We start from the raw sequence: 12,347 nt of genomic DNA, 5'->3' as shown, positions 1-12,347 counted from the left end.
AAATGTTGCCATAAAAGCAATCTTTTTTTCCCTTCTCCCAGAATGCTTCACCTGGAGAATTTTGAATTTCTGAGCAAAACAACCATCTGTTGCAATTTCCTGTTCACCACCCTAAGTGTAAATGTATCTCTTATTTCCTAAAGGTAAGAACAGGCCACGTGCCTTTGCATCTTTGCTCTGTACCCACCTCCCAGTGAGGTGACCCCATTCGATTTTCAAGGAAATCTTGTTCCATTTCTAGCCCTAACAGTTTTATTCTCTATGGTTTTAAGAGTAACATGCTGTCTTTTATTAGTCCAGCCGACACTGTGTAATGTCTAAAATAAAGGACAAAAATAAACTTATGAATTATTCTTTAGAATTTGGTTATTCTATAGGAGGTGGTCAAGATCCTGGATTTGGGTATGGGATGGTTCTGGGATGAAACCATGCCATACCACTGCTTAGCTGTGCGGCCATGGACAGGTTGCTTAGCCTTCTTGAGCCTCATGGATGTCTCAGTTACCTACTGCTGCATAAGAAACACACCCAAAGCTTAGTAGCTTCAAACAAAACAACCATATTGTTTTTCAAGATTCTGCCATTTGAACAGGGCTCAGCACGGCTGCCTCATCATTGTCTCATATGACATTGTCGGGATTCCTTATAAGGTTGCATTCAGCTGGAAGTTCTGCTGGTCTGGAACATCCAAGGTGGCCTCACTCACATGACTGGAAATTGGTGTTATCATCTGGGGCACCTCGATTTTCCATTTGGCCTCTCTTCCTCTTAGTGGTCTAGACTAGCTTCTTTATAGGATGGCAGGTGGATTCCAAGAGAACAAGAACAGAAACTACCAGGGCTCTTTGAGACCTAGCCGAGAGTTGACAGGATCACATCCACCTCGTTCTATTAATCAAAGCATATCACAAAGCCAGACGATTCAGCCCTGACCAGTGTGGCTCAGTTGGTTGGGTGTTAACCTGCAAAGCAAAAGATTGCTGGTTCAATTCTCAGGCAGGTCATATGCCTGGGTTTTGGGTTTGGTCCCCCATCTGGGCAAATGCAATAGGCAACAAGTCAGTGTTTCTCTCTCACATTGATATTCCTTAGCCTCTCTTTCTCTCACTCCCTTCTCTCTCTCTAAAAAAAAAAATTCCGATTCAGCAAAGGGTAAATAGACTCCACCTCCTAGTGGGAGGAATGGCAAAGACTTTGTGGACATTTTTAATCTAGCACATGGGTATACATAATTGTTTTTTCCTCAAAGGGTTGTTATGAGAATTAAATGAGATCATAGCAGTCCTTAATACATACTTAATAAATACTAGTTGTTTATTACTGTTATACAGTATTGAGTCAGTATGAGGCCAATCAGCTTTGCCATTTACTATCTGGACATTTTGGTAACTCCGTCTGGCTCTTGGCTCCTTTTTGCTGTCTTTGCTTCTAACCCAGTGCTAGCCACATGGGAGATGCTTGAAGAAACATCCTAATAGTACATATTTATTGACGGTGTTCATTCACCATGTGTCAAGCACTGTTCTAAGCACTTTACTTATGTTGCATAATAACTGTATAGTTACTAGGACTGACCTTAGTTTGTAGATAGGCTCCTGAGTCGCAGAGAGGCAAAGTAGTCAGCCTAAAGCCACACACCTAGTTAAGTAGTGGTGCTGGGATAGAAACATATGGATCAGACAGCCAGGCTGCCTCCCAAACCCTGTTGGCTCGTTACGTCAATCTAAGACTCCTTCCAATTCAAAAAGTGTGTGTTGTTTCTATGTACAAAATAGATAAAGTAAATGAAAGAGCTTAGTACAAAATGCAAGTTGAGAAATGGAGTCCAATGGGGAAGTTTACCTGAAATGCACTCAGAATAGTTCAGAACTGAGCTCTCCACACACCGGCTAATACCTTCTTTAGCTAAAATGGGAAAAGGAATATTTGGGTGTATGGCTGCATTTTGCACATCAGATGTTCAGCATCAGTTCTTGATTCATTTGCTTCTCTGGTGTCCTGACTGCCTTCTGTGAAATGGGGATAATGACAACTGGGTGAGATTGAATTCATCACCACATGCAGCTTCAATTGGGATGGAAGTCTCTGTGTAAATGGTAGGTATTCTTGTTTTTAATTAGTCTCTATCCTCAGGTGCTCTAATTCATTCTTACAGAAGTTAACTTGTGGTTGTATCATTTCCTCTGATGCAATTCTTTTTAAAACGATGTTTCAGACATGAAGTTAGGCTGTCCCCAAACCACTCATCATCTAAGAGGATCTCAGATTTTCTGCCAGTGTGTTCTGCCCTCCTACACTTTTCTGAAATTAAAAAAAAAGAAGAAGAAGAAGAAGACAGAAAAGGAAAGTGCCGTGTACTCTCTCGGATCCCACTTTCTGTTGCAGTGACAGGGGGAAGGCAGGGAATATGAAAAACACCCCCAAGGCTCTGATTGTGACTTAGCTCATTTGTATGACATCATTTCACCTGACCCCAGAGAAAGCATTCATCTTGTGCAGGTTCTGTTAAGCAGGGTGGTGGTGGGAGGGAAGCTTTAAGACAGGAGACCGGGGCTATCGCACAGATGCCCCCACTAACTAGTTGTCTAATCCTTAACAAGTCGCTTTGTCTTTCCGGCCTCATTTTCCTCATCTGTCAAGTCAAATGAAGGTTATGGAATAGACGATCTCTAAAAACCCTTCCAGCTCTACAGTTCTATTCTGTGTCTCTGCACCTGCAGACAGTGATGGGAAGGCAGGAAGGGCCCTGGGGAGGGAAGCAAATTTAGTCAAGAGGATAAGACACTTTTACCTGGACCAGTCCTGTGTCCTCGTGTGCTGTCTCGGACAGGCTTGTCTTAGATTAGCCAGATAGCTGACTGAGTTCTCCCCTTTCTTCACCAGTGGACACACAGCTTTTTAGTTTCTCTGGCAGCGGCAGCTGCTTTTCTGAAATGTCCACCCCTGGGCTTCCACCCTCCACTGTGTTCTCTCAAAAACCTGTCATGGTTTTTCTGGATGGATGCCCACAGAATTTTAATCCAGTCACAAGGGGAAAAAATGTACTATGCATAGAAAAAAGCAAAACCAGGCTATGGGGTGGCTCTTTCTTTATTGAATTTGGTTACTTCAAGGGCTTGGAGCATGGAGGGCACTGGTCAATGGCACCAGCCCTGAGCCGTGCCTAGGGCCAGTGAGTTACCATCCTTAAAGGTTTGTCCCTGAAGCTGTAGAGAGAAGGCCCATATGCTTCAGCAGCCACCCCAGGGTCCTGCCCCAGGTCCTGACACCTTCAGACTCTTGGTAAATGGCTGCTTAATTAAATTGGGTGGTTTTTTGTAATATCCCATTTTCTTCCTTTCCCCAATAAGTATTTGTATTTCCAGTAAGTAGCTAAAAACAAACCAAAAATTCCCTGCCCTCAGGAAGCCTACCTGAGTTCTCTAACAAACCCAGTGTTAAAAGATGCAGTCCTTCAACTTTAATTTGAGGAAAGAGCCCGTGGGAGGTGTCTAGAAAAGCACATTCCTGCTCTCAGACATTCATTTAGTAGGTTTGCACCTAGGAGACTGTACTGTATTCACTCCGGGCAGCTTGCTGTTGTAGGAAAAGGACAAACTCCTTAGGAAATGTTCATGGCTGGTAATAACTGGCCTTATCAGAAATAAGAATTCATGTTTCCATTTGTTTTTCATGTTGTTTGGGGAAAATTCATGAAAATATGAAAATCAATGCCTAATAATCAGGATTTCTTGCATTCACATTAGGGTCATTGCTCTGTATCTATAATTTACATCATGGTCACTGGAGATTATGAAAACTCAAGGCAGGGATAGATCTGGAACCAAAAAAATGGACAGAGTCCTGTGGGGCAGCTAAAGAAGGTCATGAATAGCTTTGAAGTTAGAACTGAGTTCAAAGTCTGCGCTTGCCAAATGAATGACTTGGGCAAGTTACTGAATGTCCCTGAGCCTCTGTCTTTTCAGCTCCAAAGCGGGGATAGCACTACCTTCTTGACAGAGGGTTAAGTAAATTACATGAGGTTTGCACCTGGAAGTGATGACCCCAAAATATAACGGTTCCCAGTTATAACCAAACACGCCACTGTTATTCCCCTACAAGGTGGGGGAGGGGGCATCAAGGCTCTCTGAGGCCCAACTTCAAATCAGCTTTTGGGATTTGGTCACAGTTTGGTGTATCCTGTGGTGGGGGTTGGGGGGGCGGAATCTGTGGCCCTGGACATTCCTTGACCACCACTGCCCACCAAGGTGTCCTTTCTAAGGGCAGTAGCTCAGTCCCTGGCAGGCTCCCCCCACCCACCTGAAAGAAGAGGGGGTAGGTTGGGCATTTTTATTGTTAAAGACTGTTCTCTGGGCCTTTGATCCAGGTGTCAGTCTGGGTTTCCCAGGCCAGGTGCCTGTCTCAGAAAGAAAGAGGCCTCGGAACCGGGTGTAGACAGAGAACCATTCTGAGGTGGCCGGATTGGGGCCAAAGCCACCATCTGGAACTATGGGCGGCCAGCAGGTAAGCCCCATCCTCAATACTCCGGTGCAGGGGACCCTGAACAGCTGGGCTGGGGGACCTGGGCCAGAGCTTGCATTGCTAGGGTACAACCCTCCCTGCCAGGTGTCAGGGAAGGGCCGGAGGACCGGGATTTGGGACCCCATCAATTCCCTGCTGTCGGACAACCCGGGAACTGACTCTGGCCGCTCTGCAGGGATATGAGGGCCCCGCACACCACCCGGATCCGCTTCGGGAGGACCCGAATCCCTGACACCTGCCTAAGTACGTGGCTGTGGGAACTGAGGCGCAGCAGAGGCTCCTCCCGACTGCTTGGCCAGCGGGGGAGTGGAGCTCTCAGGGCCTCAGGGTGCCCACCTGAGAGTTGGAGTGTGGCGAGAAGTCACAGGGGAGCTGGCTGAATTTTGTCTAAATCCCACTCTAAGTCTTCAGAACAGGGTGGCCGCCAGGACCGTTCCTTTCTCCACGCCCACCCACCCCGCGGATCTGCACGGGAGAGCGGGACTCAAAGTCACTCTCCACCCGGAGACCCAACTGGCGTCAGACTGCGAGGGCTGAGTTTGCGGCCAATGAGACTGCAGGGCCACCCGTCTGCCCAGGACTCGCTCAGGACAATCTCACACACACACACACACACACACACACACACACACACACACACACACACACACACACACACACACACACACACACACGGTGAATTACACACATACACACACTGAATTAAAGTAATAGCCCAAGATCTGCTCCCAAGGCCTGAGACGCCCTCCAGTACCGGACCCAGCGTGGGCTGGCCTTGGAGCCTGGGAACTGGGGGAGAGGAAGAGAGAGGGAGATCGTGGCGGCTCCCTCGGCCCTGGCAGGTTCGCTAGGGTCCGGTGGGGCGGAGGAGCTGACCGTGGGGCGGGCGGGGAGTGCTTGGCTGCAAGCAGGGGCCCCTCGGCGCCCCCTTCCCTACGCGCGCGTGCGCACGCCTGTGCACACACACGCGCGCGCACACACACACACTAGCACCCCCTCCTTCCCTCTCTCCCAACCGCTTACCGAGACCCCCGCCCCAGCCCCCTCCCCTTCCCCGCCTGCCTCCGCCCCCATTCTCGGAATTGTGTAAAAAAATTCTCTGCCAAACCTCCCACCTACCCCCCCCACACCCGCCCCCCGCCAACTCCCTTTAAAAAACCCTCTTTCCTCCCCGGCCCTTGCACTCTTTGTGAATGAGGGCAGGGAACTCGGCCCTTCCCCCGCCCAGGAGCCACGCCAGACCGCCGCACTCAGAGGACTGTTTGTTAATAGTCCAATTAGATAATTGCCATCTTTCACTCCTTTTGCTCTGCATTTCCCATAAAGGAATGAATGGGGAGAGCGGCGTGGAGAGGGCTTCTGCCCCGGCAAGGTGACGAGAAGGGCTGGAGCATGCTCCTTGCACAAGGCCATGCGCTTGAATTGAATCATTGTAGCCTAATCAATGCTCTTATTGGATTACTGGCTGTTGCTTTTCTCAAAGATATTGTAGCAGAGACAATGAAATAGCTAGGGGAAAACTTTTTTTTTTTTCCTTGAAGCAGATCTCACAGTTGAGATTTTCTCGGCTCCCTCTCGCTCTCCCCCTCTCTCTCCTGCTGGACTCTGAGTACAAAGCTGCCCTTTGAAAGGGCTGCCTCAGGGCGGCTGGAGGTGCAGGCATGAAAAAACCAGACGGGAACTAAATGAAGAGAGGTGCCCGTTTAAGATGGCTGTCAGCGTCGAGGTGTGTTAAGGAGTTGTTTGGGGTGAAAGCCTGGCTTTTTAGAGCGCGGGGGAGATACTTTTTGGGAAAACTTTTTCTCATCCCTCCCCATTTTTTTTTTATCCTCCCCCACCTCCCCGGAGGCAAGCAACTGCTTTCTGTTGCTGCGGGGTGTGTAAGGGTTTTTTGTTGTTTTGTTTTGTTTTGTTTCGCTCCCCCCTCCACGCCTTATTCAGCTCTATCTCTGGAGTGTGGAGAAAACCCCTCTAGCCAGTACGTGAGCAGGAGGGTCAAAGGCAAAGGGAAAGTTAATAACGCCCACTAACGGGACTAACCGTTCAGGATGAATCTTGCCAAAAGTTTTTCTGGAAGTGTGGGTCTTTGATTGTGTGTTTCCTGAAAGCCAGACCAATCATTTCCGTTTATTCACTGGCTAAGCCCCTACTTGATTGGGGACAAGGACAGAAACCATCCATTACGATCTGATATATTATCCAAACAATTTAGTGTATTCATGAGGTAACCGAAACGTGGGGGCTGCGAAATTACCCGTAATCAATTGCAACAGCTAGTGTTCGTCCCCTCGGGTGTCCGACAACTACAACTCGCCGTCTCGCTAGCAGGCGGGAGCCTCGGCATTTCGGAGTTGGCTGCTCTCTGCCTGATCCCCCGGCTGGGGCCACTGGACGTGCTCAGAGGACGTGGGTGCTGACGAGGCCGCTGCTCCGCCGGGATCGTGGACCAGACCCGCCGCCTCTTGGCGAGCGTGCTACTCGCCGGTCGCCACTGACCCTCCCGCGGCCGCCGCAGCCAACCTGCCGGGACGTTCATTCTTGCCACCTGCCTCTCTCCGGGCTGGGCGCAGGGGCTGTTTTATAGGGGTTGTGTCCCCGACTCTGCTTCTTTTTTTTTTCTCCTTTTTATTTTTTGTTGCTCTTGCTTCTCCCACGTTCGGGAAACCAGACAAAATGGACGTTCGGTGCCATACGGACGCGGAGGCTGCGCGGGTCTCCAAGAACGCGCACAAGGAGAGCCGGGAGAGCAAGGGCGCGGAGGGGAGCCTCCCTGCTGCCTTCCTCAAGGAGCCGCAGGGCGCATTCTCGGCGTCCGGCGCCACGGAAGATTGTAACAAAAGTAAATCCAATTCCTCGGCAGATCCGGATTACTGCCGCCGGATCCTGGTCCGAGGTAGGGATGGGCAGGGCTGCGGGGCGCGTTCTTTGGGGCTACTCGGGGCTCAAGCTGCGCGCCGCCACCGGCCCCGGCAGGTGGGAAGGGGGTGCGGGCTGAGACTTCGGAGAAAGTTGCCGGCCCTCCCCTCGCCGGGTCCGGCCGGCCGATGGGCACTTGCACCTGGGGCGTGCACTCTCCAGGGACCTCGACCCTCCAAGCCCCGAGGGCCAAATGGCTAGGCTGCTGGGGAAACTTAAGGGACATGCGGGCTGGCTCGCGCTCTAGGCTGCGGCCTTCGACCCGGGAAAGGAGCAGAGAACTCTGGAGACCGTGTGCGCTCTGCGGCCCGGAGAACCTGACGGGGGCCCGGGCAGGACTCTCGCGCCCGGAGAGTTGAACGCATCCAAGGGGAGCGCGGGTGAGGGAGAACAGCCACCGACTGCCGGCTACGGCCCAGCCGGTTGGCGTGCTGGGCCGAGTGCCCCGGCTTCGCGCTTGGGGCTGGCCGCCGCCGCCCGGGGAAGAGGCCGGGCCCAGTTGCCGGGCCGCAAAAGCCGCCACGGTGCATGGCTCGGCCCCGCTTTGCTGCGCCGGGTGCGCTCGGCCACGGTGGCGAGGCCTGGCGCCGGCCCCGACTCGGTCCCTCCTCACTCCGCCTCCCGGGCTCGGAAGGGAAGGAGACCCCGGGGTTGGGGTGGGGACCGCGGGAACGCGGTCTGGTCAAAATGCTCCAGAGCTGGGGCTCGCACAACCCGGGCTGGGCCGTGCGGGAACCCTCAGGCTACCAAGGACCCAGACCAGGTAGGCAAGGCCCCCAAGCCGGAAGGAACATCAGCCGATTTGGAATTGATTTTCCCCCATCTCCCTGTCCGGAGGGCTGTACAAAGGCAAAGTCTGGTTCTCCCTCCCGTCAGCGTGTGGCGGCGGTAGCCCCCTGGCTCCAACAGTTTTTGCTCCCCGGCTGTGGCCGCCCCCTCACCCCCTCCACCTTTGAACTTCAGGCTGGTGGGGACTGTTCCCGAAGGCAGCCCCGGCCAGAAAGGTGGAGGGACACAAGAAGGCTCTGGCGGCTGACATTTCCCCTTCCCTAGATGCCAAGGGGTCCATCCGGGAGATCATCCTGCCCAAGGGCCTGGACCTGGACCGGCCCAAGAGGACGCGCACGTCCTTCACCGCGGAACAGCTCTATCGGCTGGAGATGGAGTTCCAGCGCTGCCAGTACGTGGTGGGACGCGAGCGGACTGAGCTCGCCCGGCAGCTTAACCTCTCGGAGACCCAGGTACCCGGCGGCCAGGGCGCTCACAACTCTGCACCAGCCTCCTTTCCCACCACTTGCAGCCAGCTCTTCCCAGCCACTTAGTCTGGTTCTGGACAGACTCCCATGGGAGGTGGAGGATATAGGGAGGGTGGGTAAGAAAGGTCTCAGGCTTTCTTCTCTTCCATAAGCCATCCCTTTCCCCCAGGATATTCCAGGGCCTATGATCTGCTCAGTTGACCTAGCCCAGGAGGTGCCAAATCCTGTCCTTTTGGTATGTGTTTTGGACCCCAGTCTTGAGAATTCCTTGCTTGTCTCTGCTCTCCAAGGAACTGATGTTTCACCATGTTTTGGTCACCTCGTTTTGGCCAGATTTCCAGGCACCACCTGCTTTGAGGACTCCATCCTTATACAACACTTGGGCCCATTTTGCAATGGTCCAAAAGCCCAAGGCCAAAGCCCCCTACTCTAGTGCTGTGGGTGACAACTAGGATTAGAAAGGTACACAGTCCTAAAATCTGCCCGTGCAGACCAAGCTGCCCTGACTCTAAAATACCCAGTCTCATTCTCAGCCCTGAGCACCCACTCTAGACACCTAGGAGGCTCTGTCTTCTGAGGCAGTGATGAGTGAGGTATGGATGACAGGCAAATCTGGGGCCCTGGGGGCCAGCACTGCCAACTGCACTTTAGGTCTTTTGCTTTACATGAAATCCACATGACGCTGTGTGGACTCAGCCCAGAGGCACTTTAGGGCCTGAGAGGTTTGCCTTGTGGAGGTCCTTTGGGACCTGGTCAGGGCACATCAGCTTGGCCTAGGTAAGGCAGCCTTTTTTTTTTTTTTTCTGAGAATCAGTCCCTTTCCTTATGTCCAGCCCTGAAGTAGATGAGGAGCATTTTAGGCCTGGAATCTGGGCAGAAATCTAAGAACTGAGGACAGAACATACCAGATGTTCTTTCTAAGTCTGAGTTGGCATGGTAGCCTTAGCCTAGTCTCTCTGCTACCACCCCTCTTAGTATAGTTTACAAAGTCTAGACAGGATAGCCTTTCCCTGTAGCAGCCAACTCCATTCTGGGCCACCAGCTAGGCCTAAAGAGCGACAGAGAGAAAAGAGAACGTGAGAGGGGAGGATGGTGGAGAGAATTTAGTCCAATGCAGCCTCCTGACTTTCTCCTGCGATTCCCAAGTTCATGATGAAGGGCAGTGGAGTAAACTGAGTATCACTCAGGCCCTCTAGTCCAGCTGGTAGTGAAAGGAGGTGGGGAAGCTTGCTGCTAGCCAATGGTCAAGTCTCACCTTCATGAGCAAGAAACAGCTGCTTGTAGCCTTCAAGGGCAGTGCCGCTGGGGCTAAATTTGAGCCCATTTGGCCAGGGGCCTGGATCCAGAAACGCAGGGCAGCACTCTTCCCTACCTACCCCCACTTCCTGGGCAGCAACCTCAGGCCTCAGAGAACAGCATTCCAGCTGCGGGTAACCCGACCACCCAGTGAAGTCCCGTCTGGTCTTCTTTCGAGTTCAGATCGTGGGCATTTTATTACTTTATTGGTAATCTCGGCCAGCCTGGGCCTGCTTCCACGACCCGGTAGTGCAGCCTGGTAGAGCTGTGTCCTCCACCTGTGGTCCTGACTCCAGTCGGCTCCTGGGCTGCGGACCGCTCCCCCCGAGGGTGGGGCTAGGGCTAGGGTTCCCGGAGGGCCCCCGGAGCCTGCTCCTCCTGACGCCCGTCTTCCCTCCCCCTTTTTCTCTTCCTCCCCGTGCCTGGCGCGCAGGTGAAGGTCTGGTTCCAGAACCGGCGCACGAAACAGAAGAAGGACCAGGGCAAGGACTCGGAGCTGCGCTCCGTGGTGTCCGAGACGGCGGCCACGTGCAGCGTGCTGCGGCTGCTGGAGCAGGGCCGCCTGCTTTCGCCGCCCGGCCTGCCCGCTTTGCTGCCGCCATGCGCCACGGGCGCGCTCGGCTCAGCGCTCCGAGGGCCCAGCCTACCCGCCCTGGGCGCGGGCGCGGGCGCTGCCGCGGGCTCGGCTGCCGCCGCCGCCGCCGCCGCGGCCACCGCCCCGGGACCCGCCAGCGCGGCGTCCCCGCACCCGCCGGCCGTGGGCGGTGCCCCAGGGCCCGGGCCCGCCGGGCCAGGGGGACTGCATGCGGGCGCGCCGGCTGCCGGCCACGGCCTCTTCAGCCTGCCCGTGCCTTCGCTGCTCGGCTCCGTTGCCAGCCGCCTATCCTCCGCCCCGTTGACAATGGCTGGTTCGCTGGCCGGGAACTTGCAAGAACTCTCCGCCCGATACCTGAGCTCCTCGGCCTTCGAGCCTTACTCCCGGACCAACAATAAAGAAGGGGCCGAGAAAAAAGCGCTGGACTGATTTTAAGTATTTCCCTGTATTTATATTTATAGTATCTATTGTGGTGATATTTATGGACTCACGTGTGTTAGGTGCCCGGGGTTCCTGCGCTGGGCTCTCCGCTCCCACGAGGCCTCTGACAGCTCTCCTTCCCCACCAGGCTCTGCTACCTATTTTATCTCATTTGGGCTATTTTTTTTTCTTTCTTTCCTACGTGTTCCCCCTCCCCTCCAACTTCCTCTGAATCCAGGAGAATCCAAAGAATTGGGGAAAAGGCCCGAGTTAGCCAACCTGATGCCCCAACCAATGCCGAGCCCTGGAGGGGAAAGCCCGGTTTGAGTCCAGAGCACAGGACGCCTGCTCTCTGCTGCCTCTGGCTAGTCTTACGAATATTTGAAAGAGGAAAGCTGCACGCAGACCCGGGGGCTGGAAAAGCGGGCACGTTTCTTTAGACGAAAAGGGAGTATGTTCCTTCTTCTCACCAGAAGAAACCATGGCTGTGGGGAGTCCCCGGTCCCCATTTTGCAGACCTCTCTGGGAAGCCAGTGGTGCAGAGGCAGCTTCTTGGCTGGACAAATCCTGCAGAGTTTTCTTCCCTGTTGAGAAACTCCAATCACAGCCACCTCCTGGGCTTATTGACCCCAGGAGACAATAAACCAAACATCATGGTAGGCAATGGTGGTAATAAATTTGATCTAATCAGCAATAAAACAAGAGTGATGACCACCACATTAAATCAGATGAAGTGGAACCAGTTTTAAAATATTCATAACAATGGCGTTTTGGAGGGTCTGAGAAAATTGAGCATAGAGGATGCACCACAGGACAATACAAAATTAGAGTTCCGGGCGTTACCATTTTATACAGAAACTTAAAAGGGAAAAGCGAAAGAAAAAGCCAAGGCAGCGAGTGAGAGAAAATTCGGGATCTTCTCCGAGGCTTTCGGAGCAGTGGCCTGCAGCTTCACGCTCTTCCCAGGGAGAGAGAGCGGTGTGGCTCTCGGGCTCCCGGATCGCGCTCCTTCCCACCATCTCTCCGACGCTTGGCTGCGGGCAGAATTGCTGGGTTTGGAAACAAGTTGGTGCCCAGTGCCTCTCCTGTGTCCCGCTCCCGGATTCCCAAAACCCTTCCAACGCGGAGGAACCGCCTGAATTTAAGAGCAGTATTTTGTGGACCGGGAGACAGGGACGCAGCCGGGCGGCAGGGCGGCCCAGGCTCCGCTGTCTACAAATCCAGATCAACTCCCTGAGAGAACAGGAAAGGATCCCTTCCCTAAAAAACCCCCAGGGTTTCCATGGTCCCAAGTCATAGACCTGGACCTTACTGGCGCAATGACAGTCCCCACAGCCACGGCT

General features: G+C 53.4%; 1 protein-coding gene across 1 annotated transcript; it reads left to right on the top strand.

The window, feature by feature from the left end:
• Nucleotides 1-4,700: 4,700 nt before the first annotated feature.
• VAX1 (ventral anterior homeobox 1) lies at nt 4,701-11,013 on the top strand. The gene is made up of 4 exons (XM_090279433.1): nt 4,701-4,764; nt 6,923-7,414; nt 8,491-8,678; nt 10,423-11,013. The coding sequence occupies exons 1-4, from the start codon at nt 4,701-4,703 to the stop codon at nt 11,011-11,013; spliced, it is 1,335 nt and encodes a 444-aa protein (XP_090135559.1).
• The last annotated feature ends 1,334 nt before the right edge of the window (nt 11,014-12,347 follow it).

Source organism: Furipterus horrens, unplaced genomic scaffold (genome assembly GCF_987537825.1).
Source record: "Furipterus horrens unplaced genomic scaffold, mFurHor1.1.pri manual_scaffold_5, whole genome shotgun sequence".
NCBI classification, from domain to species: Eukaryota; Metazoa; Chordata; class Mammalia; order Chiroptera; family Furipteridae; genus Furipterus; species Furipterus horrens.
This window is presented reverse-complemented; position numbering and strand designations above follow the sequence as displayed.

What these genes read in the sequence shown, in the direction of transcription:
- VAX1 (XM_090279433.1), top strand. Translation starts at nt 4,701, where the DNA reads ATGAGGGCCCCGCACACCACCCGGATCCGCTTCGGGAGGACCCGAATC. An exon ending in AATCCCTGACACCTGCCTAA is followed by an intron (nt 4,765 to 6,922) that starts GTACGTGGCTGT and finishes GGACGTGCTCAG; the next exon opens with AGGACGTGGGTGCTGACGAG. An exon ending in CCGCCGGATCCTGGTCCGAG is followed by an intron (nt 7,415 to 8,490) that starts GTAGGGATGGGC and finishes CCCCTTCCCTAG; the next exon opens with ATGCCAAGGGGTCCATCCGG.